The 13,606-nt window shown below is 32.7% G+C and overlaps 1 protein-coding gene across 4 annotated transcripts; it reads right to left on the minus strand.

The window, feature by feature from the left end:
- Nucleotides 1-597: 597 nt before the first annotated feature.
- Nucleotides 598-9,064, minus strand: LOC143230748 (suppressor APC domain-containing protein 2-like). 4 transcript variants are annotated; one of them, XM_076464846.1, is made up of 6 exons: nucleotides 8,950-9,064; nucleotides 8,569-8,718; nucleotides 7,859-7,960; nucleotides 7,233-7,292; nucleotides 6,037-6,156; nucleotides 598-5,858 (listed from the first exon to the last, which is right to left on the minus strand). In XM_076464846.1, the coding sequence occupies exons 2-6, from the start codon at nucleotides 8,707-8,709 to the stop codon at nucleotides 5,736-5,738; spliced, it is 546 nt and encodes a 181-aa protein (XP_076320961.1). In that variant the 5' UTR covers nucleotides 8,710-8,718; nucleotides 8,950-9,064; the 3' UTR covers nucleotides 598-5,735. The 4 variants fall into 4 exon arrangements, with proteins under 4 accessions (XP_076320961.1, XP_076320959.1, XP_076320963.1 ...); XM_076464844.1 differs by having other exon boundaries at nucleotides 8,918-9,055; XM_076464848.1 differs by lacking the exon at nucleotides 7,233-7,292.
- Nucleotides 9,065-13,606: the final 4,542 nt, after the last annotated feature.

Consider the following 13,606-nt stretch of genomic DNA (forward strand, 5'->3'; position numbering starts at 1 on the left):
TCTGATCATGGCCATCAGTAACTTAAAATCTTTGTCAATTTTCTATTTATTGTTTATGGCTGTGACCACTGCAATTGGCAAAAAAAAGAAGTATCGAAAGAAATGTATTAATATCAATCAACTGATTGGATATATGAAGTTCTCTGACCAACAGCATATAACTTATATTCTAAGATGAAGAGGAAGTTTTTAACATTCTTTCAAGAAAAAGTGTCCTGCAACAAAACTTTGGAAATTTCAGTGCAAACACTAAGATAAAATAAAATTAAAGTTTATGGCTTTTTTAAGGAAATGCTAGGCTGAGGTATGTGCAAGCTCAACTATACTATAGGGCAGAATGTCACCTGCATCATTTTTGTGCAAATTATTTGTGTCTATCTTTACAATGTACATATGATTAGAATTTGATGAATGTCCATATATTTGCTTGTTTGAAAAAGCTTAATTTGAACATATTACAGCAAACTTGATTTTATTCAAAATTATCATTTAAAATCACACCACTGAAAAAAATAAACTACATTTAACAGCAGTGGTTTTGCACAAAAACAGTTTTTTCTAAAAGTTTTATAATGTCTGTAAATACTGGGTTGATCATTTTTTAATCTTTTTAACTTTATTCCATATAATAGTTCAATTTACATTTTGTTTTCTGCAAACCCATCCAAATAGCAATAACCAAATACATATAAATGAAAGACTTTTATAAAATATATTTATAAATAATGGCACTTGAGAGGTAAAATTAAAAACAGCCAAACAATTTTTATATATACCTTTTATATTAAACCCTTCCAATTACTATACTACAAAAAGCTCTACAGTCATGCACTTCAATCTAAGCAAAAAATGAAACATGACAAACAATAACAAGTTAACATCAAGCAAGCATTTAGATGTCCCTTAATACATGCAACAAACAAGTTTAACTTAGTTACTTTATGGAAGGTTTTTGTCATTGTGGTCATTATTACAATAGGTGATAAGTTTAATAGTAAGAGAATCAAAGTAAAACACAAGGACTGTGTAAATAAAGTTTGCTCAACAACAAAAGTGATTTATTTATAAACTCTAGGTGAAAATGTCCTTTTAGGAAGGCTAGTAAGCCAGGATATACAGGTTAATGGAGATGTTAGAGGATTCTTCAGAGGGAGTTGCAAAGGTGGAAAAAGAGAAATGCAAATTGCTTGAAGTGGTGGCAGGGACATGTGAAGAGTAAACTTCTACACATATTGGGTACATTTGGCAAACAAACTTTCAAGGGAGCTAAGAAAGGAAATAAGGCTAAAAGCTTGGAAAATAAAGAATTTAGGGGCAAGGATGGGCTTAATATAAGGTTAAGCAACTGATTCCAAGCACTTGCCAGTGATAACAGGCAGCAGGTAAGGGAAGCAGATGGGTTCACAATGGATGACAGTGTAAAGGATATGGATATTATATAAGTGTAGAGTAAATTGGACTAAAAAAATGTACTTATGCTATCCAGGAGCAGTGGTACAGGATATAGCTGATAGCACCAGAGAGATATTTAAGAGTGCTAGTAGCAGTGCAATTTTTCTTGTACATGTCAGGGTTAATGATGTAAGGAAATAAAGATCTGAGAAACTCATAAGTACAAAATACTGATAAAGGCATTTAAGGAAAGGAGACATAGCATCATTTTCCCAGGGATATTTCCAAGAATAAACTGTGGGGCCGAGATATTAAGTACATCACTAAGATTGAATGCCAGATTGAGATCAATATATAGGGAGGACCAAGCAGACTGGTTAGATCCGTGTGATAATTTTAAGGTTAATCTTTCTGGAATGGTTGGCTTATACTTAAACAAGGCAGGAGATAGCATGTTAACAAGGGCTATTAACTCAATTGTAGTGGTAGATTTAAACTCAGACTAGAGCTATGATACAAGTTAATTGTTGCTATTGTAATGCTAGGAGTATTAGAAATAAAGTTGATGAGTTTAAAGAAGTTGTGGAAACTGAAGATTTTGATACTATGGGTATCACTGAGGTTTGGTTGGAAATGAACAATTTTGATGACAGAATTTTGTATGAAATACCAAGGCTACAGATTATTTACTAGCAATAGAGTATTGAAAATTGGGAGAGTAGATTTGTGTGTTAAGTTGAGATAAAACATATTAAAGGGAATATTATTAGAGGAAACATATCATGTATCAACATACGTTGGCTGAAGATTAGTCAGATTGGGTTAGAGTTACTGGATATAAAGGAAAAAAGTCTTACAACTGGGATTTGTTAAATACCACTGGATCAGAATGTAGAAATTCATGAACTGTTATACGAGATCAGAGAGGAAGATGAAAAAGATATTGTTCTGGGATATTTTAAATTCAAGGGTATTGATTGGGAAAAAATTGAATCTGATTTTTAAGAGAGATAGGTTTTTGAAAATTGTTTAGGATACTTCTGTACACCAACTGGTGATGGAACCTACAAGAGAAAAAGTTAAATTTAATATTAGCAACCCATGTGAATATGATAAACAGTTATGGTTGGTGAGCATTCAAGTACAAAATTAAATAACAGGTTAAGTAACCACATCTTTATTTAAACAGTGTTAATGTTTTGAGCTAGCTCTCTTTGTCAGATCATGCATTTATAAACTGTACAATGTGATGAAGAGCTCCAGCTTGATACATCATCCTTCTTTAAATAAAAACTTGGTGATTGCTGAACCTATTTAATTCTGATATTTTTCATTACCTATACAGTTTTAACTATACTTGCCTTGATCATTTAAATAGAAACAACCATTTTACTATTAGGTTTGGGATTTTACCACATATAGAAATGAGAATTCCAAATTTCAGGAAAGCCAATTTTGACACAAAAAGACATTGTTTGACTTCCGAGAGAAGATCTTGAACAAATGTGGGAAGTATTTAGGAAACAACTGATATACACACAAAACACTCATATTTCCTACAGAAAAAAAAGGGAGTAATAGTTTTTTTGTTGTTTTTTTTAATTTTGCACAAAGCTACTCGAGGGCTATCTGCACTAGCTGTCCCTAATTTAGCAGTGTAAGACTAGAGGGAAGGCAGCTAGTCCTCATCACCTACTGCCGGCCCGTGGGCTACTCTTTTACCAACGAATAGTGGAATTGACCATCACTTATAATGCCCCCACGGGTGAAAGAGCAAGCATGTTTGGTGCAACCAGGATTCAAACCCGCAATTCTCGGATTACGAGTCAAACACCTTAACACGCTTGGCCATGTCCGGCCTGGAGGGGGAATAGAGTGGAACAAACTAGTATGGTTTAATAAAGGTTTAAGAGATCATATGAGGGATAAACATAATTTAAAAAATTTAAACTTACTGGAAATAATGACTTGGAGGGCTGTAGGAAGTCAAAAAAGCTGGTTAAAAAGAAAGTTAAAATAAAAAAAACTGTATATGAAAGAGGATTGGCTGAGACAGTTGAATCAAACAATAATGAATTCTTTGAATATATGATAGATAAGAAAATGTCAGAATTGGAATGGAGGCTCTTAAAATGATAGTGAGGATCTGTTTTCAGAAGATTATGAGATGGTAAACTTATTAAATGATATATTTTTTTATATGCAGGAAGATACAAGTATTTTGCCTCAAAGCACTTAATGTATGGGGAAAATACTGATGTCAAAAATTTTTGAAATTATAAGAGAAATGTTCGGAAACTGAATAACTGCTGAGTCCCCTGAACCAGAAAACTTTTATACTAGAGTTTTAAAGGAACTTAAAGATTTTATTTATGAACTGCTAGCTAATATATTTCATAGATCTTTGAGTAGTGGAAGAGTATTAGGAGACTGGAAACTGATTAATGGTAGTCCAATAAATTAAAGTACGTTATAAATATTGTTCAGGCAATTACAAGCCAGTTAGTGTTGGCATCAGTAGTTGGAAAAGTTTTGGATAGTAGGGTTAAAAATGCACTGCAGAATCACTTAAAGTAATTTGATATAGTGTCAAATAGCCAACACAGTTTCACTGAGAAAAAATCTTATTTAACAAATCATCTTTGAGAATATTAATGCACGAGTTAAAGAAAATACTGTGGATTTGGTTTATCTTGTTCTTCCAAAAGCATTCAGAAAGGTGCATCATAAAAGACTTGTTACAACAATCTGTGGATGTTGGGAGAAATGTTAAATTAAATAGAAAATTTGCGAGAGAATGAAAAGCAGAGTAGTAATAAATGGTATTAGATCTGAATGGATCACAGTTGCAAGTGGTGTACTTCAGGGATCTGTGCTGAGTCCTCTGCTGTTTGTGATTTATAATAACTCTGGACTAACAAAATATTGAAGTTTGCCAATAACATTTAGACTTTTGGGGTAGCTAACTGTATCAAAGACGACATGGACTCGCAGGGAAATTTAGATCACTTGATGCATTGAGAAAATATGCATCAAATGACATTCAACTATCCAAGACAAAGTAATGCATGCAGGTTTTTACAATTCAAATCATTATGATTTAAATAGAAATATATTAAATACTGAAAAAAAATATTGGAGTTGTGATCGAAATATCACTTAAGTCATCGGAGGAATGTTTTACAGCTAACAATATGGATGTTAGTATGCTGGGTAGCATCTAGAGAAGTACTGAATAAAAGACAAGGTCTCATTTAAAGTATTATGTACAGTCTTAGGCACCCTTACTCAAGAAAGACAGTAAATGTTAAGAAAGTCTAGAGAAGAGCCACTTGGAATGATGTGGTATGGTGGGATTGTCCCATGAGACTAAAGTCTCTAAGCATTAACTTAGTTTAAGAAGAGTCGATGAATACGTTAATAGTAAAGGGTGGTTATAGTTGAGGGCTGGAAGGGACATCATTGCAAACTACTGCAAATATTGTTTAAAGTAGCAACAATGTTTAGTTCACCAATAAAACAATTAAAAAAACTAGTGAAAATGATAAATCAGGTCTCAGTGATAATACCTCTATACTAATGATACTGTTTATAACTGCATCATTTATTTCAATGAGTAGAATACCAATGTATTACACATTAAGCTAATGGAACTTTTGTATTTAAGTGCCTTGAAAACTGAAATTATTCAAAGAAAAGAAATTAAAAAATATCCTTGGTTACAATAGTCAGTTAAAGTTTAAAATACTATATTTAAATAAAAGTTATATACTTTTAATAAATGTTTATGTTGTGGTAATTAGAAATTTCTTAAAACAGCCATAATTAAAATGTTTTTTTGTTAAGCAAAAAGCCACACAATTGGGTATCTGTGCTTTGCCCACATGTACCAAAACTTGACTTGTATGTCTTTTAGTGTTTTAAGCTTTCAGACTTACCACTGAGGAATTATGGTTTTCATAACACTATTACAAATAGGAAGGGATTATAACAAATCATAATTAATGTTGTGCTTTGTGTTCAGGTCAGGTAGAAAATTGTATTTTATAGTTATAAAATCAATTTCAAAGTTGTGAAAGTGAACAATTTACATAAATAATATGAAGATTTAATTGCACATTCATCTAATAATTTTTCTGCAATAAGTAAAAAAATACAAATTTAAAAAACAAATGGACAGATATCTCATAAAAAAAACACTTTTGTTTGGCAATACATACTTTCCTATATTGCAACCCATTACATTTCTAATGATAAAAAATATCTTAATTTCTCAATGCTTAAACAAACTGCAAATTGCATAGCACTTGCACGTGAGTAAAGATCAATACAAAGCCCACAGGTCATATAAAAGCAGTATAATCCACTTCTTGGTGATACTGAGTCTTTGCTTGAAAGAGTTCTCTGATGAGGGATGATTTTTCCCTTTCTAGTCGGGTAATGTGTTCAGATCTTTTACTCACCTCCTATAAAAATTACAGTAAAATACAAATAACTTAAGCCCAACACAGTTTCAAGGTCAAAAGTCGTATCATGAAATGGGTATTCATATTGTTTCAAAAAACATGTTCAAATGCATAGCAAGAAAATATTACTTGCATTTTATTAAATTAACAATATAAAATATAATGAAAGAAATGCTACCTGTGTTAGCATTTTGTTTTGTTCTTTCAATTTTTGAATTGTTGATTGTGTCGAATCTTGCTGCATTCTTCTGAATGTCGCAGGCTGACAAAGAGCAACATGCATATGCAAAGGAATTTCCTAAATTTAAATGAAAAATTACCAAATTAAACAACTTAATTTTCAATAATTGAAAATGACACATTTACTTAAATCTACACTTTCTTTTTCCAAGTGCAATAGCCTGTATTACAAAGAAGTCTAAGAAATATAAACCAAAAGAAAAATGTTAAATTTTCAACTATGAACATTTTAAAACAAGTAATAACTTGGAAATATATATGTGTACATACATATATATATATATATATATATATAGTTTCAAAATATTCTAAAGTTGTGCAGATTATTTTCATTTATGTAATGATAATAAATTATATATTTGATAATGTTTACTACAGGGTACATTCAAGTTTACACAAGTTGAAAGCCTAACTTAACAAACATTTCAACTGAACCTCCTCCTTAATAGTGCCTATATCTAGCTTACTTGGCTTTAATCAATAAATGAATAAACATGTAACCAACTGACTACCTTAATAAAAGAAGAGATGCAATAACTTCCACTGTCTAACACTGAACTGACAAGCACAATGCTTAATTTTCTTACTCATTACTTCTATTTATAAAGTATCCTTGTGTCTAGACATTCTATAAAGATAACTGGTCCTAACCATTCATACACATTCTTCATCACAATGGTTAGCAGTGCTCTCTAGCAAAAGAACATGTTCATTAAAATATTAAAAATACAGATATGCAGCATTATATTTTGTAACTTAAATGAATTTATATTATTAAACTCAAGGCATTTGTAGAATCCTTAAAAAATACAGAAGCAATTTATAATTTCAATTCTAATCTTCTTGAGATGAGGTTATAACTACTATTTAAAATCTGAATTGCCTTAAACAGTATGAATTTTTTTAAAATAAACTAATGAGATTCAATAAAACTGATTTTAAGAATTGAGGTTTCATAATATAATTAGCTCTATCAAAATAAACCAATATAAAGGAATGCCTTTATACCTATATTAAATATAATAAAATAAATAATATAAAATTATATATTCAAACATCTAACACCACCCTCTACATTCCGACACTCAGTTACATAACCCCTTCCAAACATGTGGTTAGCTTCCGGTCAGTTACCTCTTTCTTTCTTTGTAAACCTGACGATGGCTGAAGAAGGTTGAAACGTTGTTCGCTCTTCTACGTAAAATATTTTCTCAATGAGCCTTTTTTGCATATATAATTATGACTATGGTAAGGAAAAATGGTATAAAAGGCAAAATGCTTTGTAAAGTAATACAAAAAATTGATAACTTATATCAAATGCATGATACTAACTTGAATAGCATTTCATACAAGATATAGGCATGAACACTTTGCCCCTACTTTTGCACAGTGAATTAAAGTCCCACAATAATAAAGGCTTTAAAGTACAATGTGATAATTTATTGATGATCAGGATCTTTTAAAGTAAGCACAAATGAATTATGTCTAACTATATATATATATCTCAAATAACTGAAACAATAAATTTATTATATATATGTATGGATATAGTAAATTTGTTATTTCAATTCTCTGAGAATTTTTATATTTACTTTCAACCAAAAATTGAGACACAAAAATGGTATAAATTCTAAAAATAATTTCTACAAAGTTGATTAATATGTTTCATTCTGACCACAACTTTTTCTTTCTTTTTTTTTTCCTTTAAATTATCAGAAAAGAAGTTAAAATCCAGAAACAAAGAATATTAACACTTAAACCTTTTCAGTGCTCTCAGTAAGTGCTGCAATGTGCTGGTTTACTTCAAATATTCTACTCATTTGGAAATTTTGTCTTTCTTGGTAAGCATCAGTTGAATACTCCTGAAATTTGTAAAAAGAGAGAAATAATAATAATTTAAATCTAATAATCCATATTAATACAAGATAGACCTAAAAAGTAAAGGTATTTTTATATGTTCTTTAAATTAGATATTCACAAATAAATATGTATGTATCAACTGTAGCCACAACCTACATCAACTACACTGTATAACTCACTGAATAGTCAAAATACACTTTAAAATGCTAAATCTGTAGCATGTCTAGGTGAACGATAAAGAAAGGAAAAAACGTTTCTGCTTCAATACTTCCTTCTCTACTAGTAATAGTATATGAAGTAAGACTAAATAGAAACACCAAACCAGATTTAAATGTAAAACTTGAGGGAAAACAAACACCTACTTCATTACAGTATTTCAGAATTTCTAGTTTACACAATTTACCAAGGTATTAACTTTGACTTCTGTTTTGATTCGAAAAAATGTAATAAACTAATGTATATAAATTGTTTTTAATGTTTACTTCTCCTGAAATTATATATTTGTATTATTTATTTATGTGGAATGACAAAGAATATTGAGGCAAGAAAAAATTCAACAGTTTAAGATGTTGAAAGTTAAAGAAAAAAAAGGGGTTAACTCAATACTAACAAAGTTTGCACTGCTAGTTTGACTGAAATATGGCATTTTCTTCATGACACACTCGATTTCCTGCTGGTACCAGTCTCGTGCTCGTTCAATAGCTTCCAAACCCTGGTACAATACATCTCGTTCCTGCTCCAACTGTTTCATTCGTTTTAACTATTAATATTAGGTGGAAAATAAAAAATAAAATGATAATATATTATATCACTGACTGCAAACATTTTACGCACAAACCGAAATACTCTCGAACAAAGTATTTAGCCTTGAAACATAATATTAAATCTTAATATTTTAGTTTCAGAAAACGAGCACTTCATATTATAATATATATATATACATATAAGTTAATTTTTACCATATTCTAACATATTCCATTTTCTAACGTACTATAACTATCGTTTTACTTCCCGCCTTCTATTCAACTTCAAGCATCATATTGCCAAATGTCCACTGTCAGTTTATTAAACGTAGCGCCCTCTGAAACCCTCATATAATGTTAAACCCGTGACTTGCTTGTTGGTTCACTGGTTCTTGTAAATGAAATTAAAGTCATTTTAACTTATTAATAAACAACCAGGGTTAAAAATAAAATGAATAATAATCAGTGATGACAAGAAAACCCACTTGTAGAGAAATATATATGTAAAAACGGATGATTTGGGTTGGGAAAATTTTTATGTAGAGGAGCGAACAACGTTTTGCCCTTCTTCCGTCTTCGTCATGTTCACAAAGTATGTCACTGTCATATACAAGCTGGCCTGTTGAATCCTAGTATTTATGATAGACCTCGTCGGCTTGTTTCTTTGTTTTGAATTTCACTCAAAGCTACATGAGGGTTATCTGCGTCATTCTTCCTAATTTAGCAATATCATACCAGAGTAAAGGCAGCTAGTCATCACCATCCACCGCCAACTCTTGGGCTACTCTTTTACCAACAAATATTGAGATTGGTCAAAATATTATGACACCCTCACGGTTAAAAGGCTAACATGTTTGATTTAACGGAATTTGAAAATCGTGGGATCGGAAGGCGACGAAGTCGGACCGGCATGGCCAGATGTAGTACAGTTGACATATGATAACATATTCAATTCTCTTTTGATTTATTTTATGGTTTTTTTAAAAGAATCAACATAAAATACAGGTTAGCATTTTTCAGATCCCCGATATAATCAGGAAAATACGAGTTAACTTCTAAAATCAAATATTTTTTTAAAATACTTTAAGCGACTATTGCTATAGAAATTATCATCAAACTTTACTAAAATAATAATCAAGTTGCAACAACCATATCATGTACGCACTAAATAAATCGAACTGATAACACGAATTTCCAACTATTATTTATGACATTGAAAATAGTCCCCCACTGGTACAGCGTTAAGTCTACGGATTTACAACGCTAAAATCAGGGATTCGATTCTCCTCGGTGGACTCAGCAGATAGCCAGATGTCGCTTTGTTATGTACAATTTAATTACGTACTGTAGTATAATTACGTTGACCTAACGATAAGCTAAAATAATTATATCGTGCAATCTTTGAAACACTAGAAATAATAAGTGAGTTTTGTAATACCATATTTGCCTGTTTGTTTGAAATTAACCACAAAACTACACAATGGGCTATCTGTGCTCCGCCCACCATGGGTGTCACAATCTGGATTCAGACACACCGCTCTACCACTGGGAAGCGTAATACCAGTTTCCTTCTAATTTGTTATCTTAACTGGCAGTCGATTGATCAAAACAACTAATCATATTTTGTACCACGTAAATTGTTTCTTTAGCTCTATTTAGTATTGCTATAGGTAATTTTTTCTAACGATTTAAATTTTTTTTTTTACGTTACCTGTCATGAATCCCATGCTTCAGATGATGTGATCTTCATTTCAAGTTCAAGTAGATGTAAAGAGTGTATGTGTTTTCTTATAGAAAAACCATATCGGGCTATCTGCTGAGTTCACCGAGGAGACTCGAACTCCCAATCTTAGCATTGTAAGTCCGTAGACTTACCGCTATACCAGCGGGGGGACAGATGTAAAGAGAAAAAGTGTTTGTTTGATGAAGATAATAGACTAACCATTATTAATAATTTGAAACTTCACGTAAATCCTTTGTTCTCGTGGGATGTTAAAATGTTTCTTAGTAAATAGTTCATTCACATATTTGACAAACTTACTTTAATCTACTGGTCTCATCTGTGTTTTTAATAAATAACATGGCACATTAAAACTGCATCAGGAAACAGCACATGATTAAACTTTGTAGTTTTTAACTGTACAGAAGAATGATACCTCTAAGCATCTAGTACAAAAATATAGATGAATAGTATTTCAAGTATTTTTTTCTGTTGTGCAACAGGGGCTTTGATTCATTATTAAAACACTGCCTTTCAGTGGCACAGCGGTACGTCTACGGACTCACACCTCTAGAAATCTGGTTTCGATACCCGTGGTGGGCAAAGCACAGATAGCCCACCGTGTTGCTTTGTACTTAATTACAAACACACAAATCAAAACACTGAATTGCAACAATTTAGTGATTAAAACACACCGGCGTAAAATAAGAATTGTCTTCATTTCATGTAGATATAAGTAATAAAGTCATGCTGGTGATTTGTACATGTGACATTTACGAAGTTATTTTTTTTTTTAGTTTGAAAGAAACGTTTACTTTTTCAGTTTTCGCCTAAAAGATGTTTTTATATTTACTTGACTGGATTGCGGGAATAAAATCACGATACATTTAAGACTGGTCACAAATCAACCTTGAGACTTTGTGGCTTTGTTGTAAGAAAAACATACATAGATGCAAAAACTCATCACAAAATTTAATTGGAGTGTTTGTAAAACAAAAATTGCAGTATTTTCAGCTTTCAAATACATTAAATATCCAAGCAACCATTTACAGTCCTGCTAGCTGAAAACATTCAAGGCATTAAATCTAACAATATTATCTGTTCTTTGTATTTAGTGAATTTTGTATGGTCTTTGACATTGCCAAATATATACGTAGTTAGTTGTTTGGCGGCAAAAAAGTAAAATTATCAATTAAAATAATAAAAAAATCATGTTAAAACAAAAAAGTCCAATTTACGAATTAAAAATTTAAAAAGAGTTAAAAAGGCCAATGGCACCTTAAAAATGTAAAAGCACAACTGAGGTGAACAGTGGCATTATCGCCAATGACACTGTCGAATGTCAAAGGTGAACCAATGGTAAAGTTTTTTTAAGTTGGTGTTGTTGTTCATGGTTGTAACGACAGTAAAACGTGAGCTGTTGCGACACACAGACCACATATTGGTACATCAGTCCCAGATAAAAGAAAATGATGTGTTAAAAAACTGTGACTAATGTGTGGCCAAGCCAGGACAAGTTCCTCCTTCCAATCCTTAGGGAAGCAAGATGGCCAAAGAGCAATAGAAGGTTTGATTTGGGAAAGCTTGTTATCACGTTGCTTACTCCAAGTCGACTGCCAACTGGCGCGGAGCCGAGCCTTGAATACAGGACCGTAGTTCATGTATGGAACAGGTACACCAGTGATAGCACCAGAGCAGGCAGACTTAGCTGCAATGTCAGCGAGCTCGTTCCCGCGAATACCGAAGTGGCCTGGTATCCAGAAAAACTGGATAGATGTAGGTGATACATAAAAATAGGCCAGTCGGTTTTGAATATCGATGAGAAAAGGGTGAGAACTAACGTGAAGTGATTTCAAGGTCAGTAGAGAGCTAAGCAATAAGATATAAATAGTACAGTTCATATACTGCATAGCCTTTACCTGATTAAGGGCAAAAGATGTGGCGTACAATTCAACAATGCATACAGAAACTGTAGAGGGGATCCTGTGTAAAAGCACCGAACCACAACAAACCATGGCAGAACCCACAGAGTCACCTGATTTTGAACTATTTGTATAAATGGGAATGGAAGATGTTTCGAAAAATGTTCGGCAAATGGAAGGTGGTACTTCCAATCAGGAGTGTCTGCCTTTCTCAGATGACTCAAGGAAAGGTCATATTTGGGGAGAGTAACAAGCTATGGTGAGATGGGCCAACTAGTAGATACAGCAATGTTATTCAAGGACAGACCCAGTTTGTCCAACTGCACCTGGATATGAATGCCAAAAGTAACAATAGTAGACTGTCTATTCTGAAAAAGCATGGCCCACTGAAGAAGGGAAACACAACCCAGACGAGATGTTGTGGTAAGGATCGAAGTTTTGAAGCATACAGTAAAGATAGTTGCAAATGGTGAAGGTATAGAGGAGGTTCATGAAACTCAGTGTACAAACTGTGGACTGGAGAAGTGTAGAAGGCTCCTGTGCAAAGCATCTGATGATGAACAGAGTCCAACACAGAGGATGTTCAGTGTCCTTGTACACTTAACATGTAGCTGCTTGATGTGTGGAATAAATGTTTGTTTATGGTCAAAGATAAACCTCAAGAACTTTGCCTCAGGGACTATGGAATACACAACTTCTTCGAGATGGAGCTCAGGATTGGGAGAAATACTCCGTTGGTGGCAAAGATACATGCAAATGGTTTTAGAGCGAGAAAAGGTAGAACCATTTGCTGTAGTCCACTTCAGTAAACGATTGAGGGCAATCTGTAGCTGCCATTCAATAAACCTCATGCTTGATGACTGACACAAGATGTGGAAGTCGTCAATATGAAAACAGTTTGCAACTGTAGAGGGGAGTTGTATCCACTGATGGTACTAATCTTTAAAAGGGAAGGTGTGACATTCAAGATGCAGTCTTTAAGGACTCCAAGTTTTTGCGGGAAAGAACGGGAAAATGTCAAACTGACATGGACTTGGAATTGCTGACACATTAAAAATGTTTAATAACAATGGGCAAATGGCCATGCAACCTGTATGAGTGGAGATCTCGCAGGATATCATACCTCCTTATAGTATCATAAGCTTTCTCAAGATAAAGAAATACAGAAACAGGATGTTATTGGTTGAGAAAAGCTTCTCTGATCGAGATTTCAAGTCGAATAAGATATTCCACGGTAGAGTGCTGTCGTCAGAACCCATACTG

The sequence above is a fragment of the Tachypleus tridentatus genome, chromosome 10 (genome assembly GCF_004210375.1).
Source record: "Tachypleus tridentatus isolate NWPU-2018 chromosome 10, ASM421037v1, whole genome shotgun sequence".
Lineage (NCBI taxonomy): Eukaryota > Metazoa > Arthropoda > Merostomata > Xiphosura > Limulidae > Tachypleus > Tachypleus tridentatus.

Excerpts from the sequence above, each read along its gene's own strand:
- LOC143230748 (XM_076464844.1), bottom strand. Across the intron at positions 7,961-8,568 it reads AAACTAGCAGTGCAAACTTT|GAGTATTCAACTGATGCTTA; the intron begins GTTAGTATTGAG and ends TACAAATTTCAG. Across the intron at positions 6,157-7,232 it reads GTTTACAAAGAAAGAAAGAG|GAAATTCCTTTGCATATGCA; the intron begins GTAACTGACCGG and ends ATTTAAATTTAG.